A 15,948-nucleotide genomic window follows, 5' to 3' on the forward strand; every position below is an offset into this window, starting at 1 on the left:
ACAAAGGGACCTTGAAATGTGTGTCCATTGATCTCTGAAGGCAGAGGGGCATGCTAGTGGGGTGGTGAAAAAGGCATATGGGACACTTGCCTTTATTATTCGAGGCATAGGTTACAAAAGTAGGGAGGTCATGTTGGAGTTGTATAGAACCTTGGTGAGGCCACAGCTGGAGTAGTGTGTGCAGTTCTGGTCGCCCTTTTTAGGGAAGGATGTGATTGCACTGGAGGGGGTGCAGAGGGGATTCACGAGGATGTTGCCTGGGATGAAACATTTAAGTTATGAAGAGAGGTTGGATAGACTTGGGTTGTTTCCGTTGGAGCAGAGAAAACTAAGAGGCGACCTGATCGAGGTGTACAAGATTATGAGGGGCATGGACAGGGTGGATAGGGAGCAAATGTTCCACTTAGTTGAAGGGTCAGTCAAGAGGGGACATAAGTTCAAGGTGAGGGGCAGGAGGTTTAGGGGGATGTGAGGAAAAACTTTTTTACCCAGAGAGTGGTGACGGTCTAGAATGCGCTGCCTGGGAGGGTGGTGGAGGCGGGTTACCTCACATCCTTTAACAAGTACCCGGATGAGTACATGGCACATCATAACATTCAAGGCTAAGGGCCAAGTGCTGGTAAATGGGATTAGGTAGGTAGGTCTGGTGTTTCTCACGTGTTGGTGCAGACCCGATGGGCTGAAGGGCCTCTTCTGCACTGAGTGATTCTGTGATAAGTGCCAATCATTTAGGACTGAGATGGGGAAAAACTTTTCCTTCAAAGGGTTGTGAATCTTGGAATTCTCTACTCCTGAGAGTTGTGGATGTTCCATCATTGAATATATTTAAACCTCAGATAGACAGATATTTGGTCTCAGGGAATCAGGGGGTGGCAGTTGATTGTATTGAATGGCACAGTAGACTGTTCTTCACAACCTCCAGAACCTTATAATGGAACAACTTCTGACAACAAATGGTACTTGAGAAATCCCACTATACACAGAATCGCAAACCCTTTTGTTAACTTAATCTTATGCTTGCTTTACAAATACTTTAGTTCAGAAGGAACCTGGACCAAAGAGATGAAAATTAGGCAGTATTCATGATGTTGATCACACTGTCCAGCAATAACTTGTGTTGTGAAGTACTTTAGATGAAACAGGATGGACTTGGCTGCAATGTCCCAACGCTCTCCACTGGCGGATGTTCACATAGTAGCAATAAAAGAAATTCTATTTAAACTTGTGCTTGAGAGGCAGAAATAGCCCTGGCTCCTGACGGTGTTGTTTCACACTAAAGAATAACAGGAACAACGCTCAATCCGAGTAGCAGCAACATTAACAATCTCAAGAACTTAGGACAAATAAAAAGGTAAAGTTGTGGAAGGCAAAGAATAAAATAAAAGCAGGGAGAGGCTAAAAGGAAAACTGCCATGGAGATTAAAATGACAAAATCAACATAAAAGACTCAGTAGAAGCACAGCAGTTAAACTAATGCTTTCATACAACTTATTTGGTTTCTTTCCTCTCTACCCTAGCACTTTTTCTTTGCCTCCTCCTCCCATCCAGTGCTACAGATGACTGGTCAGAGGTCTATGGGACATCGTGGTGGAGAGATGATTGGAGGCTGGCAGGACATATAGTTTGCCTCCTGGATGTACCAGAGAGGCAGTAGAATGGACACCATCAGCTGGAAGAAGACGAGGCCGCCCAAATAAGACCTGGCAAAGTGGGTACATGACACTTAGAAAGGAGAGGAAGCTACGAAAAAGGGGAGGGTGGGTCTCTTAATGAAGGATGGTATTAGCACAATAGAGAGGAATGACCCAAATTCAGGAAACCAGGATATAGAAGTGGTTTGGGTAGAGATGAAAAATTTTAAAGGCAAGAATCACTTGTGGGAGTGGTCCCTAACAGTAACCATATGGTAGGACAAGGTATAAAAGAGGAAATAATGGGAGCTTCTCAGAAAGGTATGGCGATAATCATGGGGGATCTTAATCTACATATAGTTTGGAAAAATCAGATGAGCAAAGGTAGTCTAGATGAGTAATTCATAGAATTTTTTCAGGATAGTTTCTTGAAACAGTACGATTTTGCGCCAACCAGAGAACAGGCTATACTAGGCCTGGTATTGTGCAATGAAATAGTTTTAATTAATGATCTCATAGTGAAGTCGCCCTAGGTAGCAGCGATCGTAATATGGGGGAAACAGAGTTAATGTTTCGAATCCGTGTGACTCTTCTTCAGAGCTCTGAAGGAATCATACGAACTCAAAACGTTAACTCTGTTTCTCTCTCCACAGATGCTGTGCACAGACCTGCTGAGTTTTTCCAGCATTTTCTGTTTTTATTTCAGATTTCCAGCATCCACATGTAGTATTTTGCTTTTAGCGATTGTAATATGATTGAGTTTTACATTCAATTTGAGGGAGAGAAGAATGAATCTAAGAATAGAATTTTAAACTTCAAGAAGAGTAATTATGAGAGCATGAAAGCACAGCTAGTTACAGTAAACTGGCAAATTAGGTAAAAGGATAGGTCCATAGAGATGCAGTAGCAGACATTTAAGGGGATATTACAGAATAGATAGATTCCAACGAGAAACAAAATTTCCTAGGGGAGGACCTACCATCCATGGTTAACTAAAAAAGTTAAAGATAGTATCAAACTTAAAGAAAAAGCTTATAATTGTGCAAAGATGGGTGGCAGGTCAGAAGACTGGACAGAATATAAAAACAGCAAGGGAAAAATTAGAGTTTGGGAGGAAGCTTGTTAGAAAAAAAACACAAATAGCAAAAGTTTCTCTAGATATTGAAAAAGGACAAGTTAACAAAGTGAGCTTTAGTCCTATAGAAAGTGAGCCTAGGGAATTAATGGTTGAAAATAAGGAGATGGCAGATGAACTGAACATGTATTTTGCTTCAGACTTCACTATAGAGGATACAGAAATAGCTGTAAATCAGGAAATGGTAGGAGGGAGGAACTCAGGAAAATTACAATCACCAGGGAAGCGGTACTGAAAAAAATGTTGGAGCTGCTGGCTGACAAGTCCCTGGGTCCATGAACTTCATCCTAAGGTCTTAAAATAAGTGCCTAGTGAGATAGTTGGTGTGTTGGTTTTAGTTTTCCAAAATTCACTAGATTTGGGGAAGGTTCCATTAGAGTGGAAAATAGTGAATGTAACTCCTTTATTCAAAAAAGGGAGGGTGACAGAAAGAAGAAACTATAGGCCACTTAGTTTAACATCTATCAGAGGGAAAATGTTAGAGGCTATTATTAAAGGCAGGGTATTATTATAGCAGGGTACATGGAAAAAATCATGGCAATCAGGCAGAGTCAACATGGTTTTGTGAAAGGGAAATCGTGTTTAAACAATTTACTGGAGCTCTTTGAAGTAGTAACATATGCTATGGATAAAGGACACACTATACCAGATTTCCAGAAGGCATTTGATAAAGTGCCACATCAAAGATTATTGCAAAAAATAAAAGCTTATGCTGCAACATACTGGCATAGGCAGAAGGTTGACTCATTAACAGGAAATGGGAAGTAGGCATAAATGGGTCATTTTCTGGTTGGCAGGATGTAACAAGTGGTGTGCCACAGGGATCAGTGCTCGGGCCTCAACTTTTTACAATTTATATAAATGACTTGGATATAGGTACCGAAGATATGGTTGCTAAATTTGCTGATGACACAAAGATAGGTAGGAAAGTAAGGTATGAAGAGGACATAAAGAGGTTACAAAAGAGATATAGATAGATTGTGTGACTGGACAAAGATCTGGCAAATGGAGCATAATGTGGGAAAATGTGCAATTGCCCATTTTGGCAGGAAGAATAAAAAAGAAACATTATCTAAATGGTGAAAGATTGCAGAGCTCTGGGATGCAGAGGGATCTAGGTGCCCTAGTGCATGAATAGCAAAAGGTTAATATGCAGTTACAGCAAATAATTAGGAAAGCTAATAGAATGTTATTGTTTATTGCGAGGGGAATTGAATACAAAGTAAGGAGGTTATGCTTCAGTTATATAGGGCATTGGTGAGACCACAAATGGAGTATTGTGTACAGTATTGGTCTCCTTATTTAAGGAAAGAAGTAAATGCATTGGAAGCAGTTCAGAGAAGGTTTACTAAACTAATACCTGGAATGGGCGGGTTATCTTATGAGGAAAGGTTGGACAGGCTAGGCTTGAAACTACTGGAGATTAGAAGAGTAAGAGGCAACTTGATTGAAACTTCTACGGTCTGAGGGGTCTTGACAGAGTGTATGTGGAGAGAATGTTTCCCCATGGGAGGGTCTAGAACTAGGGTCACTGTTTAAAAATAAGGGATCATCCATTTCAGACAGAGAAGAGGAGAAATCTTATGGAACCAGTCAGAGCAGCAGCAGGAGCAGAGCACAGCAAGCGTGGAGATGAACAGTGCCAGTGGAACTTCTCAATAAAAGCCTGAGGGTCAAGGCCCAGATCAAGCCAGTCGGAGCAGCAGCTCACCTCAACAGGAACCCCAACAGAATTCAAAAAGGTTGACGAAAGTGACATCAACGAAAGCAGAGAGCTGATTGGTAGGGAGTGGGTAAGTTGCTTTTCTTCACTTTAAAGCTACATTAAGGGAAGGTAAGAGTTCTAGCTTTTTTTAAAAAAGAAATTTAAATAATTTTCTACTTGGCTTAAAATCCCATATGTTGCACGGCCTGCAGAATATGGGAAGTTTAGACGCTCCTGGCAGTCTGGATGACCATGTCTGCAGAAAGTGCCACTAGGTTGACCAGCTTGAGCACCGGGTTTTGGAGCTTGAGCGTTGGCTGGAGGCACAGCAGTGCATCCGCGAGGCTGAGTTACATGGATAGCACGTTTTTAGACATGGTCTAAAAGCAGCTTAAAGAAGTGCAGTCAGAGGGGGAATGGGTGACCACCTTTAGAAGAAGGGAAGCAGGCAGGTAGTCAGAAAAGCCCCAGAGTGCATCTCACTCAACAACAGTTTTTCTGTGTGGGAAAATGGTGAGAGTGACTGTTCATCTGAGGAGTGCAGCCAGAGCCCAGCTGAACAAGGAGGGGGGAAAAGAGAGGAAGAGCAATAGTGGTAGGAAACTCAATAGTGAGGGGTACAGGCAGGCGTTTCCACGGCTGCAGACATGACTCCAGGATGGTGTGTTGCCCCCTGGGACCAAGGTCAAGGATGTCACTGAACAGCTAAAGGGCATTCTGAAGGGGGAGGACGAACAGTCAGAGATTGTGCTTCACACTGGTACCAACGACATAGGTAGAAAGGGGTTTGAGGTCCTGCACCAAGAATTTAGGGAGCTAGGTAGCGGATTGAAAAGCAGGATCTCAAAGGTTGTAATCTCTGGATTACACCTAGTGTCACGTGCTAGTGAGTATAGGAATAGACGGATAGAGCAGATGAATACGTGGCTGAAGAGTTGGTGCAGGAGGGAGGGCTTTAGATTCCTAGATCACTGGGTCCATTTATGGGGAAGGTGGGACTTGTACAAGTCCGACGGGTTGCCCCTTAACTGGAACGGGACCAACATCCTTGTGGGGAGGGTTTGATAATGCTGTTGGTGGGGATTTAAACTAATTTGGCAGGAGGGTGCGATATGGAGTGGAGATATATACTCGGAGGTGATGTGCAGACAATTATAGAAGAAAAACCAAGTCAGTCTGGAAGACAGAGTGTATATAGTCAAGTTAAGGCACAAAGGAGCATGGCAAGGCTGGCTGGCATTTATCTTAATGCAAGGAGTCTTGCAAGTAGGGCAGAGGAGTCAAGGGCATTGATTAACACATGGGGATATATCATTACTATCGCAGAGACGTGGTTGAGGGAGGGGCAGGACTGGCAGCTCAATATTCTGGGGTATAGAATCTCCAGGTGTGACAGGGGCTGTGGGGAGCAGGGGGTTGTTGTAAAAGAGGAGATGGTGTCGCAATATTGATCAAGGAGTCAATTACTGCAATAGGAGGGATGATATCTTAGAAGGTTCCACAAACGAGGTCATATGGGTAGAACTTAAAAACAAAAAGGGGGCAATCACATTGCTGGGAGTGTACTATAGACCCCCAAACACTCGGAGAGATAGAAGGGCAAATATGTAGGCAAATCTCAGAAGTGTAAAAATAAGAGGGTAATAATAGTAACGGATTTCAACTTCCCCAATATTAACTGGAATAGACTTTGTGTGAAAGGCTTAGGATGCGGTATTCTTAGGAGAGATTTTTGAGCCAGCACGTAGAAAGTCCAACAAGAGAGGGGGAAGTACTGGACCTAGTTTTAGGGAACGAAGCCAGGCAAATGTAGAAGTGTCAGTGGGGGACATTTCGGTGATAGTGACCATAACTCAGTAAGATTTAAGGTAGTTATAGAAAAGGACAAAGATGGACTGGAAATAAAGGTTCTGAATTGGGGGAAGGCCAATTTTAATATAAGACAGGATCTGGCCAAAGTGGACTAGGAGCAGCTATTTGTAGGAAAATCTACATCAGAGCAGTGGGAGTCATTCAAAAAGGAAATAGTGAGAGTGCAGGGTTAACAAGTTCCTGTAAAGGTGAAGGGTGGGACCAACAAGTCCAGAGAACCCTGGATGTCGAGGAATATACAGGATTGGATAAGGAGATGCCGAGGGTTCAAAACAGTAGAAGCTCTGGAGGAGTACAGAAAGTGCAAGGGGTTAATTAAAAAAAGAAATTAGGAGAGCAAAGAGGGGGCATGAATAAACACTGGCAGGTAAAATAAAGGAAAATCCAAAGGTGTTTTATATGTATATTTGGGGAAAGAGGATAACAAGGGAAAGAGTAGGGACCATCAGGGACCAAAATGGCAATCTGTGAGAGAAGCCAGAAGATGTTGGTGAGGTAAATGAGTACTTTGCATCTGTATTCACTATAGAGAAGGATGATGTAGGTACAGAAATCAGGGAGGGGGACTGTGATATACCTGAACAAATTAGCATTGAGGGGGAGGAGGTACCAGTGGTTTTAGCAGGCTTAAAAGTGGATAAATCTCCAGGCCCAGATGAGCTGTCTCCCAGGCTGCTGTGGGAGGCAAGGGAGGAGATTACAGGGGTCCTGACAATTTTCAAATCCTCTCAGGCCACAGGAAAGGCGCCAGAGGACTGGAGGATAGCTAATGTGGTACCATTATTCAAGAAGGATGGTAGGGATAAACTAAGGAACTATAGACCAGTGAGTCTAACATCTGTGGTAGGGAAACTTTTAGAAAAAATTCTGAGGCACAGAATTAATCTCCACTTGGAGAAGCAAGGGTAATCAAGGATAGTCAGTGTAGCTTTGTCACGGGGAGATCTAAAAAATTTGACTGAATTTTTCGAGGAGGTGACTAGGTGTGTAGATTAGGATAGTGCAGTTGATGTAGTCTACGTGGACTTCAGTAAGGCTTTTGACCAGGTCCCACATGGGAGACTGGTTAGGAAGGTAAGAGCCCATGGGATCCAGGGCAATTTGGCAAACTAGATCCAAAATTGGCTTAGTGGCAGAAAGCAGAGGATGATGGTCAAACATTTTTGTAACTGGAAGCCTGTGTCCAATGGCATATAGCGGGGGGCTGGGTCCCTTGCTGTTTGTAGTGTACATTAATGATCTAGACATGAATATAGGAGGTATGATCAGTAAGTTCGCAGATGACATGAAAACTGGTGGTGTGGTAAATAGCGAGGAGGAAAGCCTTAGACGACAGAATGATATATACGGGCTGGTCAGACGGGTAAGACAATGGAAAATGAAATTTAATCCTGAAAAGTGCGAGGTGATGCATTTTGGGACGACTAACAAGGCAAGGGAGTACACGACAAATGGTAGGACCCTAGGAAGTACAGGAGATCACAGCAACCATGGTGTGCATGTCCATAGATCCTTGAAGGCAGCAGGACATATAGATAAGGCGGTTAAGAAGGTATATGGGATACTTGCCTTTATTAGTCGAGCATAGAATACAAGAGCAGGGAGGTCATGGTAGATAAAGGCAAAATACTGCGGATGCTGGAAATCTGAAACGAAAACAAAAAATGCTGGGAAAACTCAGCAGGTCAGACAGCACCTGTGGAGAGAAAGACAGAGTTAACATTTTGAGTTCATATGACTCTTCTTCAGAGCCCTCTGAAGAAGAGTCATACTGACTCGAAATGCTAACTCTGTCTTTCTCTCCAAGATGCTTTCAGACCTGCTGAGTCTTTCCAGCATTTTTTGTTTTTGTTTGAGGTTATGATAGAGTTGTATAAAACTCTAGTGTCTGCAGTTCTGCTCGCCACCCTATAGGAAGGATGTAATTGTGCTGGAGAGGGTGCAGGGGAGATTCATCAGGATGTTGCCTGGGCTGGAGCATTTCAGCTATGAAGAGAGACAAGATAGGCTGGGGTTGTTTTCCCTAGAGCAGAGAAGGCTGAAGGGGACCTGATTGAGGTGCACAAAATTATGAGGGCATAGATAATGTATATAGGGAGAAACCTTTCCCCTTAGTGGAGGGGCCAATAACCAGGGAGCATAGATTTAAGGTAAGGGGCAGGAGATTTAGAGGGGATTTGATGAAAAACTTTTTCACCCACAGAGTGGAGGGTATATGGAACTCACTGCCTGAAAGGGTGGTAGAGGCAGGAACCCTCAAAACATTTAAGAAGTATTTAGATGAACACTTGAAATGCCATAGCATACAAGGCCTACAGGCCAAGTGCTGGAAAATGGGAGTAGAGTAGCTAGGGGCTTGATGACTGGCATAGACACAATGGGCTGTGTCCATGCTGTAAAACTCAATGACTCTCAAAGGGTCGTGAGTCTTTGGAACTCTCATCCTCAAAAGTCAGTAGAAGCAGTGTCTGAATATTTTTAAGGCAGAGGTAGGTGGATTCTTGATAAACAAGGGGGTGAAAGGTTATACAGGGTAAGTGAGAGTGTGGAGGTTACAAACAGATCAGCCATGTTCTTATTAAATGGCAGAGCAGGCTCAAAGGGCCGAGTGGCCCATTCCTGCTCCTAATTTGTCTGTTTGTATGTACATTTAAGGAGAACCTTCAAGAGCAGGACACCACCTGGGCTGGAGTGAAAGAAATTGTGATGGACAAGGGCTGGTGACAGAGTCTTGATGCACATTGTCTCAATGGGAACAGAGGAACTAGTCCTTCCACACCATGTAATTGTGCCTAGCATCCAACTGACATCTTCCCAGAGCATCATTTAGAGACAAGGAGCTCCTCAAGAGAGGAATCAAGGTGATCCTTTTGATTCCTTCAGTTCATGATGCAGCACAATTCTTGAGTAAAAGACCGCTTGGGTTGTGATCAGCATTCAAAATATAAAGAATAAATCCAACACATGTTGATGTATTGAGGAGATTACAAGCACATCTTCAGTTAGAGGGGGAGAGGAATAGCTAATCGACTCAATGATCCCCTGGTGGCTGTGTGAAGATACATTTGTAGTCTGACGGCCATCCACGCAGATCGAAAAGGAGTGCGAGATGGGCCGGGAGTTGAAGAGGAGTGCGGCCAGGGCCGGGAGTGGAAGAAGAGCGCGGCCAGGGCCGGGAGTGGAAGAAGAGCGCGGCCAGGGCCGGGAGTGGAAGTGGAAGAGGAGCGTGGCTGGGGCCGGGAGTGGAAGTGCAAGAGGAGCGCGGCCGGGGCCGGGAGTGGAAGTGCAAGAGGCGCATGGCCGGGGCCGGAAGCGCAAGAGGAGCACGGCCGGGGCCAGAAGCGCAAGAGGAGCGCGGCCGGGGCCGGGAGCGGAAGCGCAAGAGGAGCGCGGCCGGGAGCGGAAGCACAAGAGGAGCGCGGCCGGGGCAGGGAGCGGAAGCGCAAGAGGAGCGCGGCTGGGGCCGGGAGCGGAAGCACAAGAGGAGCGCGGCTGGGGCCGGGAGCGGAAGGGCAAGAGAAGTGCGGCCGGGGCCGGGGGCATAAGGGCAAGACGAGCGCAGCCGGGGCCGGGAGTCGAAGTGGAGCGCGAGGGGGGCCGGGAGTCGAAGAGGAGCGCGAGGGGGGCCGGGAGTCGAAGAGGAGCGCGAGGGGGGCCGGGAGTCGAAGAGGAGCGCGAGGGGGGCCGGGAGTCGAAGAGGAGCGCGAGGGGGGCCGGGAGTCGAAGAGGAGCGCGAGGGGGGCCGGGTGTCGGAGAGGAGCGCGAGGGGGGCCGGGTGTCGGAGAGGAGCGCGAGGGGGGCCGGGTGTCGGAGAGGAGCGCGAGGGGGGCCGGGTGTCGGAGAGGAGCGCGAGGGGGGCCGGGTGTCGGAGAGGAGCGCGAGGGGGGCCGGGTGTCGGAGAGGAGCGCGAGGGGGGCCGGGTGTCGGAGAGGAGCGCGAGGGGGGCCAGGTGTCGGAAAGGAGCGCGAGGGGGGCCGGGTGTCGGAGAGGAGCGCGAGGGGGGCCAGGTGTCGGAAAGGAGCGCGAGGGGGGCCGGGTGTCGGAGAGGAGCGCGAGGGGGGCCAGGTGTCGGAAAGGAGCGCGAGGGGGGCCGGGTGTCGAAGAGGAGCGCGAGGGGGGCCGGGTGTCGGAGAGGAGCGCGAGGGGGGGCCGGGTGTCGAAGAGGAGCGTGAGGGGGGCTGGGAGTTGAAAAGGAGCTGGGAGATCAGAGGTGACTGAGGGAGTTCAGTAAGGAGGGAATGAGGTGATCCTTTGAGTACTGTAAGTACAGTCGGGTAAGTCATCACTGCTTTTATCACCTAGTTTTTAAGGTCTTATTTTTTGGTTCATCGTTTTGAAGGGCTATATTCTGTAACAACGAGGAGCCTTAGAGTAATTGATAGTATTTGATATTAAGTATCTTCCAAAATGTTTAATTTAACTTAAAGGGGTAAGTCATGGCAGGAGAGCTCAAAGCCGTGGTGTGCTCCTCCTTCTCAATGTGGGAAGCTGGGAACATTTCCAGTGTCCAGGGCCAGCACGTGTGCAGGAAGTATCTCCAGCTGCAGCTCCTGGAAGACCAGGTTTCTGAGCTGGAGTGGCGGCTGGGGAAACTGTGGAGCTTCCGCAAGGTGGAAAGTATTGTGGATAGCACGTATAAAGAGATGGTCACACCGCTGGTTAAGAGTCCACAGGCAGGAAGGGAATGTTTGACCACCAGGCACAACAAGAGGACTAGGCAGACGGTGCAGCAATATTCTGTGGCTATTCCCCTGCAAAACTGATATACCGCTTTGGATACTGTTGGGGGCAATAGCCTCTCAGGGGAAAGCAGCAACATCAAATTCGTTGCACCACGGTTGGCTCTGCTGCACAGGAAAGGAGTTAAAAGGTGTGGGAATGCAATAGTTATAGGGGATTCAATTATAAGGGGAATAGATAGGCATTTCTGTGGCCGCAAATGAGACTCCAGGATAGTATGCTGCCTCCCTGGTGCTAGGGTCAAGGATGTCTCAGAGTGGCTACAAGACATTCTGAAGGGAGGGGGGTGGGGTGAACAGCCAGTGGTCATGGTACACATTGGTATAAACGACATAGGTAAAAAAAGGGATGAGGTCCTAAAAGCAGAATATAGGGAGTTAGGAAGTAAGTTGAAAAGTAAGACTTCAAAGGTAATGATCTCAGGATTACGACCAGTGCCACATGCTAGTCAGAGTAGAAATAGCAGGATATATCGGATGAATACATGGCTGAAGAGATAGTGTGAGGGGAAGGGTTTCAGATTCCTGGGACACTGGGACCGGTTCGGTTGGTGGGGAAGGTGGGACCAATCCAAACTAGATGGATTACACCTGGGCAGGACCGGAACTGATGTCCTAGGGGGAATATTTGCTAGAGTGGTTGGGGAGAGTTTAAACTAAAATGGCAGGGGGATGGGACTCCTATACGAAGAGTCAGAGGAGAGAGTATCAAGGATAAGAACAAAAGACAGAAAGGGGGATAAGAAAAGTGATAGGCAGAGAAATCAAGGGCAAGAATCAAACAGGGCCTCAGTGAAAAATAGTGGGAACGGGACAAGTGATGTTAAAAAGACAAGCCTTAAGGCTTTGTACCTTAATGCGAGGAGCATTCGCAATAAAGTGGATGAATTAACCATGCAAATAGATGTAAACAAGTATGATATAGTCAGGATTACGGAGCCATGGCTGCAGGGTGACCAGGGATGGGAACTGAACATCCAGGGATATTCAGTATTTAGGAAGGACAGACAAAAAGGAAAAGGCGATGGAGTTGCATTGCTGGTTAAAGAGGAAATTAACGCAAGAATGAGGAAACATGTGGAATCTGTATGGGCAGAGTGAGAAACGCTAAGGGGCAAAAAATGTTTGTGGAGGCTGTATTTAGGCCCCCAAACTGTAGTGATGATGTTGGGAATGGCATTAAACAGGAAATTAGAGACGCATGCAATAAAGGAACAGCTGTAATTATGGGTGACTTTAATCTGCATATAGATTGGGTAAATCAAATTAGCAACAATACCGTAGAGGAGGAATTCCTGGAGTATATAGGCGATGGTTTTCTGGACCAATATATTGAGGAACCAACTAGAGAACAGGCCATCCTAGACTGGGTATTGTGTAATGAGAAAGGAGTAATTGGCAATCTCGTTGTGCAAGGCGCCTTGGAGATGAATGACAATAATATGATAGAATTCTTCATCAAGATGGAGAGTGACGTAGTTGTCCTGAATCTTAATAAAGGAAACTACAATGGTATGAGATGCGAGTTGGCTATGATGGATTGGGAACGTTACTTAAAGAGATGACGGTGGATATTCAATGGCAAACATTCAAAGATCGCAAGGGTGAACTGCAACAATTGTTTATTCCCATCTGGTGGAAAAGTAAAATAGGAAAGGTGGCCAAACCACGGCCTACAAGGGAAATTAGAGATAGTATAAATCCAAGGAAGAGGCATGCAAATTGGCCAGAAGAAACAATAGACCTGATGATTAGGAGCGCTTTAGAATTCAGCAAAGGAGAACCAAGGGATTGATTAAAAAGGGGAAAATAAAGTGAGCTTGCGGGGGACATAAAAATTGACTGTAAAAGTTTCTATAGGTATGTGAAGAGAAAAAGATTGATGAAGGCAAATGTAGGTCCCTTACAGTCTGAAACAGGGGAATTTATCATGGGGAACAAAGAAATGGCTGACCAACTAAATACATACTTTGGTTCTGACTTCACAAAGGAGGACAAAAATAACATACCAGAAATGTTGGGGAACACAGGGTTTAGTGAGAGGGAAGAACTGAAAAAAATCAGTATTAGTAGGGAAATGGTACTGGGGAAATTGATGGGATTGAATGCCAATAAATCCCCAGGGCCTGATAATCTACATCCCAGAGTACCTGGATGGCCCTAGAAATAGTGGATACATTAGTGGTCATCTTCCGAGATTCTATAGACTCTGGAACAGCTCCTACAGATCGGAAGGTAGCTAATGTAACCCCACTATTTAAAACGGGAGGTAGAGAGAAACCAGGGAATTATAGACCAATCAGCCTGACGTCGGTAGTGGGGAAAATTCTACAGTCCATTAAATAAGATTCAATAGCTGTGCACTTGGAAAACAATGGCAGAATTAGACAGCGTTAGCATGGATTTACGAAAGGGAAATCATGCTTGACAAATCTACTGGAATTTTTCGAGAATGTAACTAGTAGAGTTGATGAGGGGGAGCCAGTTGATGTGGTTTATTTGGACTTTCAGAAGGCTTTCAACAAAGTCCCACATAAGAGATTAGCATGCAAAATTAAATCACATGGGACTGGGGGTAGTGCATTGAGATGGATAGAAAACTGGTTGGCAGACAGGAAACAAAGAGTAGATCTTTTTCCGAATGGCAGGCAGTGACTAGTGGGGTACCACAAGGATCGGTGCTGGGACCCCAGCTATTCACAGTATATATTAATGATTTAGATGAGGGAGCTAAATGTAATATCACCAAATTTGCAAATGACACATAGCTGGGTGGGAGGGTAAGCTGTGAGGAGGATGCAGAGATGCTTCAGTGTGATTTGGACAAGCTGAGTGATTGGGTAAATGCATGGCAGATGCAATATAACATGGATAAATGTGAGGTTATCTACTTTGGTAGCAAAAGCAGGAAGGCAGATTATCTGAATGGCTATAAATTGAGAGACGGGAACGTGCAATAAGACCTGGGTGTCCTTGTACACCAGTTGTTGAAGGTAAGCGTGCAGGTGCAGCAGGCGGTAAAGAAGGCAAATGGTATGTTGGCCTTTATAGCCAGAGGATTCGAGCACAGGAGCAAGGATGTCATACTGCAATTATACAGAGCCTTGGTGAGACCGTACCTGGAACATTGTGTGCAGTTTTGGTCTCCTTATCTGAGAAAGGATGTTCTTGCTTTGGAGGGAGTGCAGCAAAGGTTTACCAGACTGATTCCTGGGATGGCGGGTCTGACATATGAGGAAAGCTTGAGTCGGTTAGGTTTATATTCACTGGAGTTCAGAAGAATGAGGGGGGATCTCATAGAAACCTATAAAATTCTAACAGGATTAGACAGGGTGGATGCAGGAAGATGTTCCCGATAGGGGGGAGTCCAGAACCAGGGGTCACAGTCTGAGGATACAGGGTAGACCATTTAGGACTGAGATGAGGAGAAATCTCTTCACCCAGAGAGTGGTGAGCCTGTGGAATTCGCTATCACAGAAAGTAATTGAGGCTAAAACATTGTATGTTTTCAAGAAGGAGTTAGATATAGCTCTTGGGGTGAAAGGGATCAAAGGATATGGGAAGAACTGCTCCTAGTTTCTACGTTTAAGGTCCTTGGTGTATACTCTGGTAGCCAATCAACCAAAGTGAAGATAGATTAGCTTCAGTAGACCTCAGAGTCCCTCAGATGCAGACGGGAGATTAGTGGGTGATATTTTGTACTATTCAATAATCCCTGCCTTAACTGGATATATAATTTGGCTCAGAATTGGATTGGATCGAGCTGAACTATTATGCCCCGTGCAGCTGAATAACCTGGTAGTATTTTGGTTCCCTGTGCCAGCATGGACTCCACATGTGCGGGGAAAGGGTTTAACCACAAAGTCCGGCTTTATTGAACGAACCGCCCGGGGTTTGTTTTCCCACCCATACTAGCCCCGCTGAAGGTGGGGCAATTACTTTCATGGCCGGGCCGGGTGAACTTACCTCCTGTCCTCCGTGTAAAACCTCGCCTGCACCTGCGCCATGTCCGTTGATGGAAACGCGTTATCCACGCCTGCGCACTACCTGCCGGCCTCGGCGCTGTCACAGTGCTTCCCGCACCACGTGACCCCGACAGTCACAAGAGTCGATCGCCGCGGCAATCCATCAGATCTTCTGCTATCCATTGGCCAAGGCTCTTAAAGATACAAAACAAAAACAGAATTACCTGGAAAAACTCAGCAGGTCTGGCAGCATCGGCGGAGAAGAAAAGAGTTGACGTTTCGAGTCCTCATGACCCTTCAACAGAACTGATCTTTCTTTACAAGGAGAGGGGTGAAATATAAGCTGGTTTAAGCGGGGGGGGGGGGGGATGCGGTGGGGGTGGTTAGAGAAGTGGAGGGGAGGTGGTTGTAGATCAAGCAAGCAGTGATAGAAGCAGATCATCAAAAGATGTCACAGACAAAAGAACACATAGGTGTTGAAGTTAGTGATATTATCTAAACGAATGTGCTAATTAAGAATGGATGGTAGGGCACTCAAGGTATAGCTCTAGTGGGGATGGGGGGGGGCATAAAAGATTTAAAAATAATGGAAATAGGTGGGAAAAGAAAAATCTATATAAATTATTGGAAAAAACAAAAGGAAGGGGGAAGAAACAGAAAGGGGGTGGGGATGGAGGAGGGAGCTCAAGGCCTAAAGTTGTTGAATTCAATATTCAGTCTGGAAGGCTGTAAAGTGCCTAGTCGGAAGATGAGGTGCTGTTCCTCCAGTTTGCGTTGGGCTTCACTGGAACAATGCAGCAAGCCAAGGACAGACATGTGGGCAAGAGAGCAGGGTGGAGTGTTAAAATGGCAAGCGACAGGGAGGTTTGGGTCATTCTTTCGGACAGACCGCAGGTGTTCT

The 15,948-nt window shown here is 46.0% G+C and overlaps 1 protein-coding gene across 1 annotated transcript in view; it reads right to left on the reverse strand.

Moving 5' to 3' along the window:
• The window catches only part of wdr12 (WD repeat domain 12), a 65,605-nt gene extending 50,454 nt beyond the window's left edge, over window positions 1–15,151 (reverse strand). The window contains exon 1 of the mRNA XM_041200938.1: window positions 15,049–15,151. Within this exon, the coding sequence (XP_041056872.1) occupies window positions 15,049–15,089 (41 nt within the window). The 5' untranslated portion in view covers window positions 15,090–15,151. The remainder of the gene's footprint in view (window positions 1–15,048) is intronic.
• Window positions 15,152–15,948: the final 797 nt, after the last annotated feature.

The sequence above is a fragment of the Carcharodon carcharias genome, chromosome 12, assembly GCF_017639515.1.
Source record: "Carcharodon carcharias isolate sCarCar2 chromosome 12, sCarCar2.pri, whole genome shotgun sequence".
Taxonomy (NCBI): domain Eukaryota; kingdom Metazoa; phylum Chordata; class Chondrichthyes; order Lamniformes; family Lamnidae; genus Carcharodon; species Carcharodon carcharias.